This window comes from Venturia canescens, chromosome 3, assembly GCF_019457755.1.
Source record: "Venturia canescens isolate UGA chromosome 3, ASM1945775v1, whole genome shotgun sequence".
NCBI classification, from domain to species: domain Eukaryota; kingdom Metazoa; phylum Arthropoda; class Insecta; order Hymenoptera; family Ichneumonidae; genus Venturia; species Venturia canescens.
Genome location: NC_057423.1, coordinates 15,433,482 through 15,458,215, shown reverse-complemented (window position 1 = coordinate 15,458,215; position 24,734 = coordinate 15,433,482). Strand labels below are relative to the sequence as shown.

Here is a 24,734-nt window from a genome sequence, read left to right as displayed (position 1 = left end):
AAGCATTTTCACTGCGTTTCGTGGATTCCTCGCAGTGCTTCTGGAGAATGAATATTCATCAGAGCGAGGCATAGCACGCAGTGTGAAAAGAATTTCCGCCATGAACAAGAATATGCCATTGAAATCGGTGACAATTCACGTTCACGTTCGCTCACACGGAACAGAAAATGATGCGTTCTTCTGAAACGTAAGCTTTTGACTCGAAAAACTGATATTCAAACTGACGTGTATGAACCCACAGAAGACTTTTACATTTTGATGCTGCTTTCGGCGTCTCCTCTTTTATCCGAATGGTTTTCATTGAAGTCAATCGATGTCTTATAGTTGCTCGAGTTCAATTCGCTTTCCAATGCAACTACAATATTGTTACTATATTTCCCATAAAACTCATTCTCCAAACTTGACATATTCCTAAATATTTATAGATTTATGTACAGCATTGATGTATACTGATGTATGAACAAATGAATTCGTCAGGTATTTCAGGCCGAATGAACGTCTCGACAGTCCACGTAATTAACCCGTCAGTGATCGCGTCACTTGTACTTTAAACGTTGCTCGCAGAATGAAAGATTTTCTCACCGGTATAGATTCAACTGCTTGATTTGATGAATGGCAGCTTGAAAATAATTCCACCGCAGTGGCTGTGATTTTGAAACATGTGTGTTTGTTGGAAACCATCAATGCGGTGGTTATTGACACTCCAATTAAATGAATAAATCGTTTAAATAAAGGATTGCCATATTATCAATTCAGCCAAAAAGGAGTTATATTCGAAAAGTCCATCTGAGAGTTCGAAGAAAATCAACGAAAAAGCTACAAAAGAACACAAAGAAGAAAATAAATCCCGAATTTGAAGAATATTCAAATATCTGGAATGGTGAATTTTTCCATTTGCCCGAAATTCCCCATCCATATATGCAAATACATCGGTATGAAAAAATACAACTTGAAACAAAACGTAAATCGATAAGAAAGCAGTTGCCCTCGGCAGTGCGTAACTTGCCCAAAATTGTAGGAACCACTCGTATAACTGTCAGGTAACCTGCGGTTTTACGAAGTCGTACATCAATGTTATATTACTTATCCCTTAATACATTCAGTTCTGATGCGCGTAACGAGAGGAATACTTATAAGTATTCGCTCCCACGTTCGAATCTTCAAAATCCCACACTTTCTTTAGTTACACCGATTAGAAAAAATATTAAAAAAAAAACGTTCACGAAAAAACATATGAACACGCAGAACACGTACAGAAAGTACAGTAGCAAAAAAAAAGTGAGTGAAATAGTGCGCCAGGTGCTCGATGTGATGCACGTACGAATCATAATTGACCGAAGCAGAGATGATCATTTTTCAGTCAATCAGCTCATCAATTAGATGCTCGTCTTTTTTATATATACAGTGTGATATAAAAAGCAACAACATAACGTGGACGCGACAGAGTGTCCATAAGATATTTTTACACTCACACTCACTCACACATATGGTCATATTAAGATGCGAGATTCATTTCGAATCGTGTAATTGTGATGCTCAATTCAAGTGTGTGTCGTACTGTTGTTTCGTATATTTCGTACTCATTTTTGTTTTTCGGTACCTTGGCACTTCATGCCCTGGTGGATGACACCATAGAGAAGGCTACCACAGTGGTCACAGAAGGTAGGGCTGTTGTAGGTGTGTTGCTTGAAATGGTGCTTCGTCCGCGTATCCTGCGTTATGTCATCATTACCAATAATCGTTTTGATAGCACAAAAAGGAACGAAGACGAAACAGGGAAACGATCCCGAGAAACTTTTCCCCTTTTTTCATTTCTTCTGACTCTTTTAACCGGTTCGCATATCGTTGGGGGATTGTGTAGATCATTTTATATTGAAGGAAATCATTGGAGAAAACTTGTTAATTTTTCAGCATTTTGGGGGGCATGAACATTTTTGACTGTAATAATAAATGTTAGTTTGAGGCTCGAAATTCCGAGCTCTTTGTTTTTATTATTAGTTCGTTATCTAGAAACGTGGCAGCGTCTTGATGCCGAGTATAAGAAAAGTAAAATTTAGACGGAGCAAGTCAAGACGGGCCGTGTATCTTTACTCGAAATTGGTCGACGATTTATTTTTATTATTAGGGCGAAGAAACGAATCAAAACTTGGAACAAATAGCCCGACGTGAGCATTTATTTTTTGGAAAAGCATTGAAAGCGCGATAAATGGGATGGCACGAACGTTGGAATATTGGGAAGAGAAAAATTTGAGGATTTCTAAGAGGCTCGTTGAAAGTTGAGTCTGACACGTAAGGCAAATCGTCGAGGATCCCCCGGGCTAACTCTGTCAACCGTTTTCTCGACCCTCTCTCGATCTTCCATCGTTCAGCTTGACGCTAAAGTGCCTAAAGCGGATAGAGCGATAAATCCGAGGATCTGAACTTTACGATCTACCACCCTCCCGTTGTTTGATCATCAAAGTTCCGCCTGAACTTTGAGATACAAAACCGGAGGGGTCGTAAAAAGCCTGATGTCATTGGCAGATAAATACTTGGTGCACTAAAAGTCATCAATCGTTTCAAAATACGCGCTCCGCTTAATTGACACAATTCCCCGAAAAAAATAACTGAATCAATATTTGGCCTGTTCGCGAATCATTAATAATATCATTGAAATGTAATGGTATAAAGTTTGTCACAAAAGTGGACTCGGATTCCAGCTAGTTTTCATAAGAAAAGTAGTGCCGATCGAAAAGCTTTTTCACGTGGAATCGAAGAATAATAATCTTCGATTCAAATCTTTAGTCGTCGTACGAGGATCAGATGAGCCGTCGATTCATTTATTCAACAATAAAATTTTAATGCGACATTCGCTTCCGTGAATAAAAACGAAATAAAAGAGACTGAAATCAATACGAAGGATGACTTGTTCAATTGGCTTGGAAAGTCCCATATGCATACACGCATGCGGGACAAGCGTGAAAATAATAGCCAATCCATTTTCGCCCGGGGTAGCCGTGTTCACGAGGAGGCTGAGGGGAAACGAGCGGACGCGGTGAGAGAGGAGGATGATGATAGATCGTGTGCTATTCTCCCGTCGTTTAACCGTCGATCTACCCCGACCTGAGAAAGGAAAAATATCGGCCGCATTACGACAGACGGGACTCGCTGACACACGGATGTGTACACGGTGGTCCTTATTTGAGGCTGACATTTTTTTTTCAAATTCCCCCCCTGGTTCGATTCCAAATCATTAAAAAAGACACCACGAAAAAGCTGGAGTCAATGGGATGATGGGAAATGGTGCCGGCAAGTCCGAATCGATTGAAAAATGGCATTTTATATAAAAGTGATGTTTTTCTGCTGGAGCCGGTTATTTATGATTTTATTCGAATCTTTCTTCCTTTTGTAATCTCTGCGTGTTTTCCTATTATAGTCTCTGCGGCATAGAGTCCAACTATCACACTTCCCTGCTGGGAAAGCCGACGCCGTTCCGAATACCATGTCTCGTGGCGCAGCGTCCAGCTAACACGATATTCTTCCTGATATCTTTTAAGTTTTCTCGGCATAGCTCAAGCCACCTTAACAACAAATTCTATTCTCAAATATTAATCTTCTTAAATAATCATTATTCTTTAATAACTTTCATATAAAATGCTGATATAGATCATCCGATCGTTCAGGAATTGCATCTTATTGCGAATTATTCATCAAAACTCTTTCGGCATTGCGTTTGACTCTCTTTTGACAAACAAATTCTCAAAACAGTTCTTTTATTCCGTGTCTCTCAACATAGCGCCTGACTATCACGCTATAAAAAAATTCCTCAGATGTAAGAATTCACATGAAAACACCGACAAACTGACATAAGCCTACGAAACAAGATTACTTCATTTCATCGGCCCTCAAAAAAGGCTGTTCTTGAGCTATGGATCCCGAAAACGACAGATAGAGGAAAGGAAGCTAATTTGGAATACAAAAAAACGTGTATAATGCTATCCCAAATTAGCTGCACTTACTCTATATAAATTCAGTAATAGCATGCAAATAGAACCGTTTACCTCTAAGTCATGAAGAAAATATCAGAGGAAGTAATGATCTAGAAATTTTAGAAAATATAATTCTCTCGACGAATAGAAAAACGATAGAAAAGTTGTGTCTATTATCGAAATTCAGAAGCAATAAATAAAAAATCATCTGATGATTTATTCCTGGGCATACGGGAAAATATTTTATTTCGAATTTTCAACGACTATATATATGTTAAATAAATACTTGAATGGTTGTTCTTAATGACGATTGACAAGGGTTTCGAGTACACTTGGATGGCTCGACGTGATTATACATAGAAAAAGAATAGCAGCCAAAGACAAAGCAAACACAAATTTGACTGAAGTAGAAACAACGACCGGGCTTGCCGGCACCCTTTCCCATCATCCCACTGACCACAGCTTTGTTGTGGTGTCTTTTTTAGTGATTTAGAATCGAACCAGGGGGGGAATTTGAGAAAAAAAATTTCAACCCCAAATAAGGACCACCCTAGTGTACACGTAGTATGTTCTCGGTTTTGGAAAAAAATAAGGAAAAAACCGCGATGAAATGAGAAGCCCGAAAATCGACGCCGGTGGGCAAGCGGCGTAACGAAGACTGAAGAAAAAATGAACGAATAGCCCGCGCTGAATGTATCGACACGAAAGATATTCAATTGAAAATTTATTGCTAATATCTTTTGTATGGAGGCGTTATTTCATGCGTGAAATTATGATCCCACGGAGTCGCGAACGACTGAGATTGCACAAAAAATTCTATCGTAAAGCGCTCGAAAGATTTTCAACACCATTTGACAGTAGAGGATAAAAATAATGGAAAAGAAAATCAGTCGAGTGAATATGAAGTAAACAATCCTGAGTTATTACCGTTTGATTTTTATATAACAGTAAACAAAATCATTTTCTCTCATCTTTTTTCATCATCCGAAATAATGGATTATGAATTTTTTCTACTTCAATTAGCTCAGAAATTGCATTCACTGTGACTTCAATTTCTCAAACCGTTTCATTCGTCACTCGAATTGTTGAAATTTCCGGTTTCACAAGCCATTCGCTAAAATGATGAAAAATCATTTGCGATAAATTTCTACGTGTGGCCAGTTTTTTTACACCACCTCAAACGCGTTGAGCATGAAGCAGCTTCTAAAACCACAACGAATGCACGAAATTATACCCGGTACATTGAATTCCTTTTGTTACCTAAAAATAGTCACAAACGGGAAAGAACGTTAAAGCGATTACCAAAGTACTCACCACCGGCTCATTAGTCGTAACGAGATCGTTATACCGATAATTAGCGGTGTCACGAACGATCGGATATCGAAGTTAAGGTATATATCGACGATTTAATGACAATATGGCGTGGGTAGAGGAATACGAACATCTTTGCTTATCGCGAAATCAGCACTTTTACTATCGTCGGACGAATGCAATAAACCAAAAAATGATATTTTGTGAAAATAAATAAAAAATCTTTTGCTTGATTTAGCTGAATCATCAAATCCTTTAGAAAAAGCTCGCGAATTTTCGTTTTCTTTGGGCAATGTTTCAAATAACGATTCTTCATGAGTGAAGAGAAGAAAAATCTCTGTAGAACGAAAAACACGTCTAGAACTTCGAATTCGGCAAACAATTTCTTTATCCTACTCATAAGACCCGATCCTATGATTCAGTGATTAGAAGATCGATATTAATTTGACGAATTTAAATACTCAATTACCGGCACCTCTTTTCTCAATTTCTTGGAGCTGGAGGTTCGTCGGATTAACTCAGGACCAGTTTCAAGAAATACACTATTTCGCTAAAAACAAAGCTCAGTTTGGCTTCTTTTCGATTATAGTTTTTACCACTGACAGCATCATGGAAACTCACAAAGTCGGACACAGATACTCGAACGTATATTGAGCGAGAATTTCAATTCCTCTTTCCACGCAGTCGAATATTTTGTATCACATTTTTGGATTCTGTACTGATTTGAACTGAGAAAACTGAATTTGGCAAATGTTTTTGAGGAAACCGAAAGCTAAAGTGACATTGAAACAGTTTTCCACATACCGATCGTAGAGCATTATGAAAAAAGCATTATCTCTTTTCATTTGAAAATAGGCCAATCAGAAATAAGATTGTAAATAATTAATCAAATAACGAATTTCGAATGTGTAGGGGAGACCGGGGCAAAACGGGATACCCAAAAAATGAGAGAAATTTTTTTGTCTTTTTTTTTTCAATTTTTGTACTTGTCCGAAAAGAACATGAAACATATTTTTTCCAAAAAATCTTGTTTTTTTTGGATTTTGATTTTTTTTTTCAAAAAGTTCGTTTTTTTCAAATTCTCTTTTTTTACATCACTTCCAAAGTGAAAACGTTTTTGCACAGATATACAAAAAGTATTTGTATATCTGCGATTACTGCCTCGCACATTACTGTCTATGACAGTAATCGCAGATATATCTTTACGGATCATCATTTTTGTGTGGTTACACCTGCACATGAATCATGTGCCCACTCCGCACAATTTTGGCACTAAATCCATGATTCAATAGATAAAGAATACAAATTTTTACAAAATAAACATTGGCAATCTTCATTATTATTCGTATCATTCATTTTTAATTGAATTACAGAGGGTGCGTTCGACGTACGTTAGAGCGTTGTAAGCGCTGAGAGCGCCCACAGCGCACGCTCGACTTACGTTTGAGCGCTGTAAGCGCTGAGATCGCTTTCAACGCTTACAGTGGTAAGTCAGAAGCACTCGGTTACGAGTGCAAAATGCACCCAAGCTGCACTGAATTAAAATCATAGGAAAAAAAATTTCATGAGTTTTTGAGGGGTACCCCGTTTTGCCTCGGATTTTTTTTTTTTTTTTTTTTTCTTAATTGAAAAGAGTTCCAGTACATTTCTTAGTTTTTGGGAGCTTCCCAAACTTCTGAAAAGTTCAATATTTCCTCAGGTATCCCATTTTGACCCGGTCTCCCCTATGTTCTGTTAATTTTGAACGGCCTTCTTGACTCTACATAATCGGAAGAATATCGAGAGAGAGAGAGAATAGAAAAAAATAAAGACCGATCGGAATAGTAAAGTCTGTTGAAATTTGAATCATGTCCTTCATTCAAGCGTTGAATCTTTGATCTCGTGCAACATCCAAGTATAGTTGGATCAATTCAATATAAACTGAAAGTTCGTTAGTGTGTATACCACAATTCTATTCTCACGAATGAGAGTTCGAGACTTCAACGGACAATTCGTGAACACAATAGGATTTCCCTGGTGACGTGGATTCTCGTGGCTTTAGTTTATACCTCACACTCTGTCCTGTCGTGGTTCAGTTCCAGCGGTCAGTGGTAAACTCTTATCGTGACAGCGCCTCCCTAACCTTGTACATGTATGTATAGAACGCATTATGTATATAGATGTAGCGCGAGGTCGACGAAGCCCAACGTGTCGAGAATCTCCGTTTCGGGATTAAGGAACTATCACGTCCCAAGAGAGGTTCACACTGGTTGTGGGATCCGTAACTGTCGATGCCATGGGGAACCAAAAGTTACACGCTACACACCCCTTCCCCGTAGTCCCCTCGTCGGTGAACTCGCGTTTTTTTTATCCTCCGTTTACAAAGAACCGCGATTTCTTCTTACGCTTTATTCAATATCTTTATTTCTCAGTTGACTTTTCACGGTTTGAATGAAAGAAAAAAGAGACTGGAGAACCACAAAGCGAGGAATTTATCAGTTCCATTGTTTTTGCTACAACGAATTACAGATCCTTCGTAAAGCATTACGAATGAACATGACATACGGAGACTTTCACAAGATTTGCTATCAGTTTCATAATCGAATTGTGCATTCGGTCGTAAAAATAAAATGTGAATACGATTAATTAGTGGCTGCAAAAACGTTGTGATCTAGCAAATAAGGCAAGCATTAAAATTGTGAAAATTCAAGAAATCTGATAATTGAAACCTTCCGATGTCTCGAGAACCTGAGAAAAAGTTCTTTATCGGAAAAGAAACCATTTATCAAAGATTTTTCATTATACAAAAACTCCAAAGTAGCTCAAATTCGCATGAAATTTCGAGTTCTCCAGTCTCATTATGTTACGCATGTTTCGTGTAGACTTTGACTTAACTTGGTCGGAGATTTCAGATGATTTGTATACAGAAAACTTGCTGATGGGTAACAAAGCGCAAGAATAGAGTTTCGTGGGTGGTTAGGTGCGCTACAAAGTAATGTTGCAAAGAACACGAATTAGCTTTTACTGCACCATGAGAAATACGACGGAATTCACCCCCATTTTTTTTCCTCGCGGATCTGTTCGACGCACAATTACAGTCTTGAGTGTTTTGGGATTGTCAAGAACTTCGTTCGGATTCAAATCTCGTTGTTTCAAACCTCCAAAGCTCATTTGTTTTTCAAAACAAAAGCAAATGGATTCGAATCCGAGTTTTGGAAATTGGAGGATTTTTCACGGGTTGCTCAAAATAAAAAGTGTTTTCATGCTTTTGAGCTTTTTCCGAAGACATCTCAATTACTTTCATGTGTATTTTTTTGACGTCACGACCGTTTAGAAATCCATAGAAATTTCATTCGTTGACGAAATTACATCGAAGGGTTAGGATCATTTATTTTTTTCAAAAGCAACATCAGAGGAATGAGAGACAGGGACATGAAAAAAAAGCTTATCAACAAGCGACGTTTTTTTTTGGTAGTCGTTCTTCCTTTTCGAACACTCATAAAAATGTTGCAACCGATAATTAAATGATAAACAACTTACGTCTGAATCGGCACCTTTGTCGGCTCCAGGACACGTGAAGCTGACATACTCGTGGCATCGTTTATGTACGACGAAACTACAGACTGGAACATAAAAAGACAATTTTCTTCTTCGGGGCGTTCTTCTCCGAACAGTTTATTCGACAATGTCGCAACTCTTGCAGCTTTTTCATCGTATGATGAAAAGAAACTCCTACCTTGGCACTGATATCCCTGCTTTCCGAAACCCCTATAACAGAAAAGTTAACGAAAGAATTTTAGAATTTGTTCAGTATGGCAGAATAGCTTTTTTTGTTCAATCACACTTTTTTCTCACTCGTAGAAAAATTTTGATTACATGGAATGGTGTGAAGACTCGCCGCGAAAATAGAAATTTACGTAAAACATCGGACCGCTCACCGGTCGAATCATTTTTATGGAACAAACTCGATGGCATGTTATTCTACATTTTCTTTATCTATACAACGTGCCTAAAATGACCTGAAGCATTTTCCTGAATTATGAGAACCAACTGGAACGAGTTGCCGCTTCACAAAAGATATTGACTCGAAAAAAGGTCGGAATCCATTTCTTTTCTCGTTCCCTCGACTCCTTATCCTTCACACTCATAATATTTTTCTTTCATTTCGCATAGGAACTTTAATTAAACTACGAAGCAAGAAAAAGTTTAACAGTTCACTTGAACGGCATAGTGGAAGAGAGTAGAAACTGAGCGATAAGAGTTTCCAGGTGTTTTCGGTTGTCAAGACTTTCGTCAAAAACGAAAGTGTTATTGCACTCAATTTTTCCTGTTTTCTTTTGGAAGTTCAATGTTTACATGAAATTTTTTGTATCTCTACGACTTTTCGTACATCAACATGTAATTGAAAAGTATATGGGAGCAAATGCGTGAAGTATTTTATAATAAAACAAAATATTGTGAAATCCTTTTGATTGTAAAATTTATGAAAATCGCTAATTACGAATAAAACAAAAATAATAACGAAAACCTGATTTTCGGCAGGATTTTGTCTTTTTCTCGAAATTCAGATCAACGACCATTCAACGAGTCCTCCGTTACGCGCATTTAGTTGCAGTTTGTCGAAGGATCGTATATAAAGAAAGATGACCTACAGCATAAAGGCGCCATTAGTCTGGCGCCTTGTCTTGCGACTACAAAGTGAGGGCAAAACGCTAATATCCTTTTTCGAAGCGGCTGTTGTTGAAGGAAAAAGTATGGGATGAAATAAAAGATTCGTTTTATTTCCGACTACCAGACTACCAAGCTCTTTGAAGGGCAAGAAAAAATGAATAATAAACATTTCCAAGAGTCAGTTCCGAAGAGCGTTTTCGCCATTTTATTTCGTGCCGGATTGGCTAAGCAAAAGCTTTCCGATTCAGTAGCGATAGCAAACGGGCTAAAAGCTCTCATCCATTGGACCAGAGAGAATTCGCGTGTACTGCGTGTATAAATAAAATACGGATCATCCAAACCTCCAAAAGCATGTGTGAGGTTTGCTTGTACATATTCGACACCTGTATCTCGTGGTATTCATCCTAATCACCGCCCTGATGTGTACAGACTCACGAAAACAAACTACTCTTTAGGGACACACTGCCGGAGAGAGAAGGAATAAAGAAAACATTTTCTCTGGCATGATGAAAAACTTGGCGACGATTCTTATCACGTATCTCCTCCTTATTATCGGCTTTTTTATCACTTCCCCAAACAAACTTGAAGTAATATTACTGCAAAAAAAACACCGAAAATGATGATACCGGGCCCTTGAACAAATCCACTGTTTCCGGGATAATAAACAATACTGTCGGCTCGATTTTTCATTTGATAATGTTACAATGAATATTTATGTAATGAAACATGACAGTATAGTAGATTGTCATCTTGGCGAAATAAGTCAGATATTTTTTAGTGAGTAATTTTTAGTAGGTAATGAATGATGTTCACGATAAATGATATTTTGCTGGCACAGTAGATTTTGCTTTTGATAACAAACACAAAAGTGTTAAACGACTCAAAGACCATTCATCGAAATCTCTAAACCCGTTCTTGATTGCACTCATTGTCAGATTGACACGTACGTCTACGCGTGTCTGTAGAAGTCACATCAATCGTATTCATTTATAAAAATGACGATGCGTTCATATGATCAATTTCAATGGGTTCGACCCCAATGTAGATCATTTCGATCGACGTGCACTGCGACTTGAATATAATTCATGCCGAATTTGTCACACCGAATCTGCCAAGTGGATCGGTAACAAGCGTCAGAAGTGTTTGATTAAACAAATTCTAGTCTCTGTGTAAGAATGTCCTTTTTTCGTGCTTTTCATCTAAATTGTTATATTTATAAAAGTGAGTTATTCGATGGTTCAACGATGATTTGTGTCCAATACAGACTTTGGCATTTTTTCGCCCATTCCAATTGGCCTCGCTCACAGTAAAACTTCCGGAATAGTATACACAGCGCCAAGTGTCTAAAAATCAAACTAAAATCCGTTCTTACCGGATTTCGTCACGAATATAAAGATTACGCGAATATAAAAAATATTTTAAAATGTGATTTAATTAGTCGATTCCGGCTGTGGTTTGTTTTCGGACAGCAGATTCTTCTCATCAACGCAATGAATAAATAAAAATACGAAACAATTTGCGTACGCCATGACACCTCTTACGCCGTGTGACAGCAACCGTATTTGTGTAAATACACTTTACTACGGAAGGCGCCATCATCGATTTTGAGGTGAGGGTAACTTTCCTATGCTTATACGTTGGGCGCCGTAACTATTTTTTTTTTTTGGAGCCCTATAAGCTTCCCACCAGTATTTTTTAATTTACTCGATGCAAATGCCCAAAATTAGCATTATCCGTATCCTTCATCACAGTTAACATGATTCTCCTCTTGTCTCATTTTTCAATGGTTTAAGCTTCATCAAATTGAAAAAGATAAAATCACGAACAATCGCGGCAACGTTGGGGCCCTTTTGTCGCCCGTGCTCGCGATAACGCAGGCTCGAGCCTGGCTCGTTACCGGCTGATGGCAACACAGCCTCAAAAAAATTTTGAACGGTGTCACTTGCTCTGTATATTTTTTAACACGAAAAAATGTTTGAACTGCGGGATCATGAATCGTGAGGAAAGTGAATGTGGAAAAATAAGTGTGTGACGGAAGCGGTTGAAGCAAAAACAAAATATTCGGAAACGCATCTCATCAACGTGTGATGATTTGACATCTGCAACCATAGCTCCTCCAAAAAAGTTGAAAATGACATTTGGGCGCAGAATAATTGACTCATGGACGCGCTCTTTCAATCTAATGTATCCCCCTTCCTTCTGCCGCGATACTACAGCGTTGCCACGCCTGTCAGACACTCACTCGTTTGGAGTGAATTTTGACACGTTTTTCAATCTTTATCTCACTACATATTCGAAGAAATTCTCCAAAGCCCAAAAATTTTGGTACTGATTGACGTGAAATATTTCAGAGATTACGCCATCATTTTTTCAATAAAAGTTCAATTGCATGTACAAATATATCATGAGTTTAGTGAGATTGCGCATAGCTCTGTCCATTAGAAGCGCTCAAAAGTACGTAACTTTGCAATTTTTTTTCTCCGTAAATCGACAACCTACTGCGTTAATTTCAAATCATTGTCATAAGACGTGATTTTCTTCTAAACAACCTTAATTCGTATTCAAGAAAAATCATAATCGCTGTGTATAATAGCGGCATGGTATATAATGCAATCATATACGAGGTAGCTTTTAAATGCTCGCAATGCTGTCAAGTATGCATGATATACATATACAGTTAAACCGCAACATATACGAATTAGCGAATATCGATTGAGCGCGGTCGCAATATAACGACATTACGTTAACGGCGTTTACAACCGATTCGTATTGATTTCCATGCTTGAATAGAGCTCGTGGACACATTCTCGAGGGATGTCCGAACTGATACAAAATTCATTTGATGTGATTCATCGATACGCCATTTTCTAGTAATGTTCTTAGACGAATTGCTTCGACCGCAAACATCCCAACGTGACCTCCGTTATAAATCTCACGGGTAAAGCTCCCTTCGATTTAAGGCGAGCGAGCTTTATTCCAAGAAAATCGGAAACAATCGACTTTTTCCTTCCCCACGAACAAAAAAACCGGATAAAAACATCTGAACAAACTTTTTCTCTCGTTATTTCGATTTTTTATGAATTTTTCATCAACATGAAACTAGACCGTGCGTGAAGAATCCTCCGATCGCCACGAAGTACTTAATCCTCTGCTCGTGCGAACAATCGCAAACAAAAACAGCGGATTCAACCTTCGATATAAACGCAGCTTTATCCCCTACGAGAAACAGCCTTGACCATTTTTATTCACAACAACAATAATGAAGCGTCTAGCAATTTTTTTCCGATTCCAAAGGTTTCCCGTAGTGTCAATATATATGGAAGTTTTGCACGAATTTTCTGTACGTACGCAATACCGGAAATTTCCACGCATGCATGGAATCAAAATCAGTGTACTCATTCCGAAGCTCCCCCAAACAGTTACGAATCATCAAATGAGAATGCATGCATCGAACCAATTTTGTACTTTTTGCAAGAAATATCACGTTTTACAAAATTGCTTGAACGTTTTTTCGGTCCATTTCGAAAAGTTTTATCTCGTTTCTGTTAAAAAGTATGTCACCATTTTGACGATTTTTAAGGCATCGAAAGTAGATCTGATCGTAGCTAAGTATCGCATTGATCGACTTGAAATCTGGTCTGGAACTCAAGCTCAGAGTGTTAGACATACAAAGTCTGTACTCACGAACAATATATTGTACACATGTGTCTTTGTATATAGATATATATAATATACATGGCTACAGCTTTGGCTTTGTCGTTTCGCGTCAACGAGTGTCACGCTGGCCGTCCAACAATCTGTCCATAAGTGTATGGATAGATTGTTAAACGTATCTATACGTTCTCGATGCTTCTGCTTCTCGTGTTGACACTGTTGCTTGGCTGTGCAGCTGCACACGTCGATTAAATCAGCTTCAACGAACAAATCGATATTTCAAGGTTCGCCAGTCGATCGGTTGTCGTTTCTGTACTCTCTATGCAATCCCCCCCCCATAACCGACCAGTATCCCCTTTTCCAATCCTCTGCTTCATTCTCTCGTTGGTTCGAAATTCCAAAATTTTAAACTTTTATAATCAAAAAGACGGAAAAAAGTAATCAAAAAATCAGGTTTCATCTAATGACATCTGGCAAAGTTCAGATGTCACAGAAAATTGGTTTTTATTTTTAAGTAAACGAACACCAAAAACTTCAAAAATCAGAAATAAGATGAAGCGTTCCGCTTCATTTACTTTTTCATTGTGCTTTTCAAAAGCGACGTACTTCATGGGAAGCTAAAAGCATTGAAAGATTGATCGATCGTTTGTCTCACAAGATAATTCATAACCGAAAAAATGATCATCCGCCCGAATGGTAAAGAAAAGAACGTTTGTGAAGTTGTTGTTCAAGCAAGCGGTTCATCAATATTTATGAATCCTATTTGTTGTTCGGTTAAGCTCTCGTCCTCTGGCGAGCATGAAAGTCCATAAAAAACATGCTCCGGTTGTTTTGTGATTACAACGTCGAAACGGTGTGAAAGTAAAGGCCAATATTTTAAAAGGAAATACCTCGAGCATCCGGGCAGATACAGCGAAGTAAAGCATAGTGGCAACAACAAGAGAGATAGAGAAAGGGAGCAAAACCGAGGTCATCCTCCCGCATGGTGGTTCAAGCCACAAAACAAACTCTATACCGTTATATGTAATTTCTATTACGTCAGGGCAGCCCTCCCTGCGTCCCTTACCAAACGACCGAAACGTGGTCTATCCATAAAACTTTGGACAGCTTTGAAAGTTATCGAGAAAAAGGAGCCACACTGGAGTACAGCAGGAAGATCAAAAAAGAAATTGCGACATGAAACTAGCCTAGAAATAATTGGACATATGGAATAAACTTGGAACAACCGCAATGAGATTGTAAATAAATGGAAGGGAATACACGAATGATTAGCTGGCAACGTCCTGATCAGTTCAGACTGCAGACATTGAAATCTATTTTTCGCGTTCATCAAATGTCCAGTTTCAGTTACGGTATTTCTTTCGCATGATCGTATTTTTTGGTGGTGCAGACTAGGACACTCGAAATTTGGACTGATTCCTAACCTCTGAGGACGCGCGGTTCTATGGGAAAAGCCTCTGCTTCGGACATTTTTCCAACTTCTATCGTTAATATCTCTTTTAAACATTCGGTAACCCTTTATTTTTATCGTCTCTATGGATTCCTTACATTTTTTTCTATCTGTGAAACGGTTGTATCAGGAATTTAGAATTATTCGAAGTACATGAATTATTAAATAGAAATGTAGTGATCTCCGTAAGCTCCCGTATAAACTTTACGATTTTTGAAGTTTTAATTCTTTATTAAACGTTCCGTAACCTGTCCTGAAATTTCGCCAATCTATTCGCATGCACTTTTATTTTACTGTAATTAAAAATCAGTTATTTGTAGAATATTCGGGTTTGTGAAAGGAATACTTTCAGAACCCAGATAATAGAATTCATTAAAAAAAAAAAAAGAGTTCAACACCTTCGTACGGTCCTCTGACGTCGAGTCTCATAATCGTTACTACGTTGAGCATGTACGTCTAATCGTGGCTGCAGCCGCTTATTAAATTGCTAGGTATCCCATAGCAATATGATGTAAGTACAGGGTGGTGCAACAGCTCAAAGTACCTCAAATTGCTTTCAACCGGCAGGGTTGAAGGGCAAATGTTACTCGTGGCGACGATTATCCAGCTGGATAAGAACCATCAACCAGCAACTATTCTTTTTTTCAGGATTAAAAAAAAAAAATCAAAAAAATTTCGAAGAAGTGAAGAGAGCTAATGAATGCGATCATCAATCAGGATTCAATGAAGCATACTGAAAAACTATAGACACAACCATTGTGTCTCGGGTTTGAAATAAAATTGGCGTTATAAAATGGGCGATAATTACGTTCATTCATAATACCAGCTCAAAATATTTTCACTATCTTCGTTAAAATTTTTCATGACCTTTACCGACCTAAGATGTTGGAATAAGATTTGGAGTATGGTTTCGAGGTGAAACGAGGATTCACCGTATAGAAACGGAATTAGTAGCTTCGACGAAGTAAAGTACGTTTCACGTGAGTGCATCATATCGACAAGGCTGAAAATCCCGTTTGGAAAATGAAAGTTCCAAAACCAATCAACTTATATTTTAAGCAATTTCAACTTTTCTCAACCTCTTCATTGCGATTCATACATGGAAAGAAAAAAAAACACAAAAGAATTTTCACCAATTGCGATGGTGACCTTAAAATCGAGGAAGTGCATCTTCATGAAACGATTTTATTACCGTCGATCCTTGGTCTTCGAACTTAGAAACTCGATTGAAAATATTCAACACCTAAAGTTATGGGCTTTAAGTTACTGAAGATATTGCCTAAAGTTATAGTTACGGCGCATACACCCTGAATATTCACCGCGTTTATGATCCATAGTGCCGAATTTATCGACAACCTATATTTACTATTCTCTTCTACAGTTTTACTTGTTACTCCAAGTTCGATGGACCATCTTCTTATCAGATCAAATATACCGAACAAACCGTCTCAGTTTTCCAAAAAGGCTCTGAAAGATTGTAATTTCTGATCTTCCAAAAAAATCTTATTCTCTCATGAACTATTTTTACCCTTTCAGCTATGAAAAGAAAGTAGTCATAACCATAAAAGATGCCGATCGAAATGGAATTTGTTGATACGACAAAAATTGTATCGATACAATCGCTTCGTTTATCGATTTAAATGAACTCTGCTCGCTATGAGAACATGCAAATATTGTTAAATTAATCAATATATATCGTGGCGTTCAACAGAGTTTTTTGGTTCGACCCTCATTTCTCCGCGTCAATTTGATCTTTTGCCAAAGAAAAAAAAGGGTTGGGGGTTAGGCGCTGTCTCGAAGTTTCATTTTCTTCAACTTCGATATTTTTTGTTCTTCCCTCATTTGTATCGTAGATTAAAAAAATCTCGAATGAGTAGGATGAATCGTTCATTTACGGAACACCCGCTATTGAATGAACAAAATGATTAAAAGCGAATAATCTTGTAGTATTTATTTTTTTCTGAAGTTACTACAATGTTCACAACTGCTTTGTGTTGTAGCCTGGTGGAGTGCACTTGACACTGCGTGTAAAAAAAAATAAAAAATTCAACATGTTCGTTTTTCGGTAAATCGCAATTAATAAGAATAAAAATTAAAAGAATGAAATTGTCCAATCTTCAAGTTTAACCATCATTTCGCTGTGTAATAATAAAAAATGCATCAAATTCGCGAGTCTTCATATGTAGGGTCAAGTTTCCCAACACTTTTCATTGAATGAAGACAGGGATTCCTCGCCTCTTTTTATTGAATAAATGACTGATGGATAATTAAAAATATTAATATGTTTCTATTGTTATTTCGATATTAATATCTATTACAATATGTATTTTTGCATTTTTGTTAATTACTGTTTATCAATGAAAATAAATAAACAAAACTAGTAGGCATCAGTGAAAGCTGTGATGTTGAATATGAGTGCTCATTCAATGGGTCAAGTATTCGGTCTATGGGATTTCGGGTATGACGTTTCTTTTAGCTAATTTCCGAAAAATTCATCGACAGAAAGGAAAAAAAATTGTATGCAATATTCAATCCGACTTTGAGCAACAAATGAGTTTTTTGTGTGTCCTCATACATTATCTATCATTTTAAGCTCAAAACAGTTCGTGCACGCCTTATACGTGTTCCTTCAATGCGGGCAGTTAATTCTAAAAGATACATCACTCAATTATTCGGAAGAAAATCATTTCCCTTCGGTAACTGCAAATCAGTATTTGACTTTTATTAACCAAATGTAGCTTTTACAGTTCGCGCAGAGACATACAATAAATGAGAGAGTTTTAATAATATGCATGCAAATTGAAGCATTATGGGTAAATATCGGGGATGACGATGCTGGTGAGGTGGTCTGGGGATACGCGTGCGAGAAACGTTCTGCTAAGGTAAACTGAGCGTTCCCAAAAGCGCGATGAGCAAGTTTCCGTGTACTTTGCGTGTTCCCGAGCGAATGGTTTGTATGCTCACGCTACACCTATGTATTTTAATAAGATCTCTCGGAAATGTGATACGGTGAAAACGTCTTTGGAACCGATCACCTCGTCGAGCAGCTGAGGTCACAGTTTTTCGTTCATTACTGTGTCAAAATTGATAAAAAAAAAAGTTATAAAAAATCTTCCAATTTAATTTGTTTTTGTGGGATTAAAAATTAGAGAGGATTAGAAAATTAAAAAGTAGGAACGAAAATGTTGGGAACGAGAATACAGCGCAACGAATGTAGTTACTTAATGGTTATAAGTGGTGCGTCATTTGAAGCGGCTCACTACGAGAAGCCTATAATAGCGAAAAGTGTCATAATTACCCCGAGACTCCCCGAATTTAACGATAACGCGAACGTGATAATATTTCGGTTGAATATTGTAATTAGCCGCCCACGAATACATGGATGAGTAGCGCTAACGACTGGAAGAAATGAAGAGATAAGACGAAGACATATATTTATAGTTAAAGACGCGCATATACATGAGCGGGTATGAAATACATCGGTATGAAATAATATAACGTCCCTCGATGATAGCCCTCTTCAAGATTTGGAGACCTTCGCCCTGAAACGCCAACGCAAAGTGGCCTTACGTTACACACCCACGTTGGGAAACCCTCGAGCTTCGTACATAGACAAGCTCGTCAGAGCATGAGAAATGAAAACGAATGTTACGGAGCCATATGAACGTCGGGTATGAGAGATGAGCGAATTTCGTCGACCGTGAATCTGCTTGCGAGCCTACCATGTCAAAGAGAGAGAGAGAGACCGAAGCGAAGGAAAAAAGGAAATGGAAAAAACGGTGTTGGAGAAAAAAGAGGGGAGAGAGAATCTTACAGTTTAAAAACGTGGAAAGCAAAACGGTAGAGGAAATACGAGTGGATATCAAGAAAGTGGACGGTGAAGATGGAACTTGGAGTGACGTCGTGTGTCTGTACACACACAGATATACACTACTGAGGGAGGCCTCCTGGTGAGAGAATCATCCACTTGAGCATCGCGCTGTTCAGCTTCTCCCCGCTCCCTTGTGCTTCACTGTAGACGACACGTATACATAGATATCGAAAGGATAAAACATTTAAATTGGCATGTGAGTAGATGACTCGAAAAAGAAAAAAGAATCTTACAGAGAAATTTTTCAAAGGGTCCCGATCTTGGAGAAAGAAAATAATTCATAGTTGCAGACACTTTTGAGACCATTCAGAATTTCGACCACATTTTTCTTCATGAGAATCTACTTTTTTTCTCCGTCCAGATTGATATTTTGGGTCCAAGGTGAAGAACCTTTGTTTACAGTAAGCTTCAGTTTTTTTTTCGTTCTTTTTACTGGACAGATTAATAAATGAATACAATTCTGAAGTAGCTATCCGGCAAGCATCGGTGTAAGATTAATACGACACAAAAAAGAGCATTAAAAATAAACCAATGTATTTATAAAGCGTTCGCGTTCCAAGATTTTCTATCATTTATCCCAAATGTATCATTTCCTTAAAACATAAATTAGATTAGGACCGTGCACGGAGTACGTAGTAGCGATGTTTAACAAAAGAATGGAAAACCAAAAACCGCAATGATGAGATTAATGAAGTTGCAAGGGAAAGAAATAAAAAACGATGCTCGGATGTACATGGAAAACGGTTAAAATTTCGAGATACTCAGCCCGCGAGACATTCTCAATAATAATGAATCCATCCAGAGATTAAAATGTTGATTGTGTAAATTGAACATCGAACACCTTTTATTTATACATCAGGGAAAGCCTGTGAAAGAGAGAAGATAAGAAAACATGGCTCTTATTTCTCCCGTCGAACATCCAAGGAACACCGCAGACTCAGCGTGTAGCGTATACATACGTACAGAGCGGCACGCGGTGTTAAAATATTTAGAGACTTGAGGCTATATAGTCCGATTCGAGAGAGTTTAAAAATACATGACTGGATCTATATAGCTTTGGATCCAGAGCGAGCGAGGGAATGAAAAATTTCTTCTTCGTTTTTTTATTCCGAGTTTCACGTTATTTACAGTGTAAAATGAGCCGGATATGTATATAGGGTAATATGGGGCAAAATGGACACTTAAGGATTTAAGCAAGTTTCATTGATGAGCATATAGTCTTTCAACTATTTTTGAGTCCCGAAATTTATGCCCAGTCCTCGTTTCTCGAATTTCGTAAAAAAAAAATTTCGGGGCAAAACGGACACGGCCCCTTAGAGGCATAAAAATCGAAAAATCGACATTTTTCGAAATGCAGCCGTTGCAAGCGACTGTTTCCGAATAGGATGTCAACTCGGTAATATGGGAAAAGAAACGGGACCACTCAGGCTCCATTCCTTGGATGTAAATGAAAAAAAATGAGTCAAATCTTATATCCCATTTCTGTCATGTTTTTGAAGTATGCAAAAAATCAACTTTGGGTCCATCGTGTTGGGGTATATTTGGTGTTCGCACTATATCGGAGTCCCACCATTGATTCATGGTCCTAGTTTCCGGAATTTCTTAAAAAAAAAAATTTCGGGGCAAAACGGACACGGCCCCTTAGAGGCATAAAAATCAAAAAATCGACATTTTTCGAAATACAGACGTTCTAAGCAACTGTTCCCGAATAGAATGTCAACTCGGTAATATGGGAAAAGAAACGGGACCACTCAGGCTCCATTCCTTGGATGTAAATGAAAAGAAATGAGTCAAATCTTATATCCCATTTCTGTCATGTTTTTGAGGAATCCAAAAAATCAACTTTGGGTTCATCATGCTGGGGTATATTTGGTATTCGCACTATATCGGAGTCCCACCATTGATTCATGGCCCTAGTTTCCGGAATTTCTTCAAAAAAATTTTCCGGGGCACAACGGACACAGCCTCCAAGAGGCATAAAAATTGAAATATCGACATTTTTCGAAATGTAGCAGTTTAGCAGACAGAAAGAAAGCTCACCAAGACAGCCAAATCCTCGTCTTCTGAAAACGTTTCTTGCATTTTTTGCGAAGCGTTATATTCGTCGTTCTCCGAAGATTGCATTTACTATGTAACATTTAAAAAATGGGCCTTGTGTACACAAGTGTTGAAGACGAAAATGTCAGCTATGAGTGCGATTTTTGTAAAAAATTAATAAAAAACCTTTTTTCCTTATTCGTACTTTGATTACTATTGTGGTTTTTAAAAATAAGTCAAAAAATCAAATAGATAGTGAAAAAATAGTTTGAGATCTATTTTACTCTGAAACTTGAATTTTTTGGGGATGTCACCGTGGAATTCAACAATTTACGATGATTTATGGTCAGGACATGATTTGGAACCGAAAAAAAAATTTTATGCATTTTATGAAATTTCAGTTTCGGGAAAGTCCGTTTTGCCCCGGAATTCAACTTTATGGGGCAAAATGGACACTGTATCCGTTTTGCCCCCATGTGTCCATTTTGCCCCATATTACCCTATATATATTGGAGAAAGAGCCTAAAGAAATTATAGGAGTTCGGAATTCTGGTGCGTAACTCTTGCGAAACTCTTACCATTAAATATCCTGAGGAAATGAAAGCCCATTGATTATCAGTAGTTAGAAAATATTTCTAAAAAGGCATCGTCTCGCCTCTTTGTATCGATATATTTAAAAAGAGAACGGCTCGTCGAGACTTTCAGCCGTTTGCTTAACAGTGTCACCCTTTAGTTTCATTATAAGGATGAACTTCTCCACAATTTTCCATCGTGTCACAACTCTCGGTCGCCCCATTTTTTCTTGATTTTATAACGACGTATATGCCCCATAGGACTTTTCAAACTCCAATAGAAAAGGGAAGGAACGAATAAAAGCTTTGTTTAATCCCCATTGCTAAATATCGCGAGAAGTCATTGTTTTTCGTGACCTTTCATTTCTTATCGAAATTAAAAAGAGTCACTGGTTTTAAATTCAATTTGCGAAATTCCCGGTGACGAAAGGGTTGCGAAGTTATCCCAACCTAAAACATTTCCGAATTCCACAACTATATTCTGTTTGCTTTAGATATTTTTTCGTTTCTTTTTGTTTGATATTCGATTGTACGAAACGGATTGGTCATGTTGTATTTTTCTATCTTTTCGTCGTCTAAATTCGGCTCTCTGTTTCAACCACTTGTGTCTCTCACACCCCTTGAACCTCGTTCAGCCTCGCGGATTTCCTTCGGCCTTCGCTTTTCCGAATCTCGTTTCGAACGAATCGTGACCTCGGTATCGCGTACAAACCTCTACTACTATATCCATTTATACGGGGTATTTTACTCGAAATCGCGATGGAGCATGCGAGCTCGCGAATTCTTAGGGTCATATATACTAGTTTATAAACCTTATAAAAGCGTTAAATTGTGTACTCTTATCGGCGAATTCCCGACTTTTTATAAAAAATAAAAATAAAAGTGTTTGCCGCACTGTTGAGTTCTCAGAAACGCAGGATCCGAAAGATTCTGAGATCAAAATCTTGCTTTGCAGAAAGACATTTGACGAGGAAAACATCGGTTGAAAAGAAAAAAACTGTTTAACGTTAGTTGTAAGTTTGCTAAAAGTTGATTTGAAAAATCCAATCTCCTTAATCTTTGATGCAATATTTTTGAGAAATTGAAAGAGTTGAGGGTCATGGCCACATAAATTTGACCCGGAATAGCCCGTGTATATATATGCGCTGACCCGGCACACTGGTGGTGCGGGGTCAGCGTGGGCGAAATGTACCTCGCCCTCGATCCAGCACACGGACATACATAGCAACAGAGTGTTATGTACCCGCGAAACCCCGAAGCTTTCTTTTTTCCTCATTCTCCTTTTTGCTCTGTCACTCGATCTCTCGTTCTCTTTTCCTCGGCAGTGAAAAAGGGCCGAGGTTGAAACTTATCCAAGGCGAGTCAAGCTTTACATTAAATCTGTCGTTTTTCTCCTATACATCGCGTTTTGCCTAGCTGCAATCCGCGAGAGAAAAAAGGGGACTAGTAAAAGACGTCGCTGAGAGTACCAGAATCCGCTATTATTCAAATCGGATTGCTAATTGTTGTGGTGAGATTGGAGCGAGCTGGACATTTCAAAGGTTCACATAGAGCGAATAAAAAATAAAAGCTTTTTCCTTCTCTTGTCTACGAGCCCTTTAATTATTCTCCACTATAAATTGACTCGCTGATTGCGAAACTTGTTCATTCATTTAGTCTCCCTACCTTTTTTATACCCAGTCGCTTCTTCACTCTTACTTTCTCCGTTCGCAGCCACCTGTTTATTTTTACTTTTCCATTTAATTTGTATTCAAAGTGCAGAAGTATTTACTTTCGATCCTTTGTTTGCGAAGGATCGCATTGTTATTCATTGAGGTCAGACAGACTCGAAGAAATGATAATGAAAATATTTCACTGCAATTGAAGACGAACAATAATAAACGAAATACGTAATATAGTAATAATATTTCCCGCAGCGTATCCCAAGCCTGATTATCTCCGAACATTCGATGTACGAGCTGCGAGTACATTTTTCGTGGTATTACGCGTCTATATCGTTCCATAAATCGGTAGGGTCGAGTGAAAACGGGTCCCGCGAGAGTTTCGCGGGGTGATCCCCGCGTTGCTCGATGGAACTCGTACAACCAAGAGCTGCTGTGGAAGCCACGAGTGGGAAAAAAAGAGAAAGCGAGTGCAGAAACACAGAGGAAAAAAACGATATTCGTCGGGCGTTCTGGCGTACCATGGCTGCCCCGATGTTCCTCTTTTTTTACCCCTTTAACTCTTTCGACGTAAAGTTTTTTTGTATCCCTCTGAGTATCCTAACTCTCGACGAGAAAGCACATAGAAATATGGGTATGCTCGTGCACACGCTTGTGTGAGCTCGAATTCTCTCTGGCATCGGACAACGTCGAGGACAGAAGCGCTGGAGCTCGTTTTAAGCGAAGTTCGTTTGGCGGCTGCGCCAAAGACATTCGCCGGCAAAAGCATACTACACAGGCAACATTGAGGGTAAAAGCTCCGTTGGGTACGAGACAAAACGATGCAGAGACCGCCGACAAGCTTGCAGAGAGAAAAGGAAAAAGAGTGAGACCCGGTGCAAATCTCTGATTAGCCTACATTGCGTCTGAGCTTATGCCGGACTCATAGGCCAACTTTTGCTACGAGCTCTATACGTGTATACTTACAATCTAGCAATATAAAGAGAGCCGGAGAAATAATGGTCAAGGCAAAATCTCCTTCATGCGTGGCTATATACATAAGACCGAGAAGCACGAAAGGAAAATAAAATCTGTTCTACTCAACCTTTCACATTCGAGACTAATTTATTGAGACTCTAAGATTATCGAATGCCAGCGAGATTAAGTTTGCTTCGAATTGATCGAAATTTCGCCATAAATTTCATCCTCTTCCTTCTCGGATGAAGGGGGAAGACCCTCCAGAGCTTTTAATTTTTGGATTTTTTTTTGCTTTAAAAATGCATTTACAACGTTTACAACAATGGTCTCGACATCACGGATTGAGCTTGAGTAACTGCTTTTAACTTTACAAGAACGAAAACTTCAATCGCGTTATTTTTAATAGATGTTTTTTCCGCGCTGTCGAATTGACTTGAGTTGAGGCATTAGAAAGGAAATGATGTCATCGCTTTTAAACTTATTGCATCTTATAAAGTGAAGTGTAAAAAAAAATCAGTTGAATTTTCAGACAGTTTAGGAGCGTCGTCGCTGACAAAAATCAATAACAATTTGGGTCAAATAACGTGTAACCTTATGGAAGTT

At 38.2% G+C, this 24,734-nt stretch overlaps 1 protein-coding gene across 4 annotated transcripts in view; it reads right to left on the bottom strand.

Moving 5' to 3' along the window:
* The window catches only part of Pkc53E (Protein C kinase 53E), a 114,352-nt gene that overhangs the window by 30,112 nt on the left and 59,506 nt on the right, over window positions 1-24,734 (bottom strand). For 3 of the 4 annotated variants that reach the window (XM_043415100.1, XM_043415102.1, XM_043415103.1), the window contains 2 exons: window positions 8,995-9,026; window positions 8,799-8,881 (listed from right to left, as the gene is read on the bottom strand). In XM_043415100.1, coding sequence (XP_043271035.1) covers window positions 8,799-8,881; window positions 8,995-9,026 — 115 coding nt within the window. Of the gene's footprint in view, window positions 1-1,600; window positions 1,713-8,798; window positions 8,882-8,994; window positions 9,027-24,734 lie in introns of all 4 variants that reach the window. The other variant, XM_043415101.1, reaches the window with a different exon arrangement.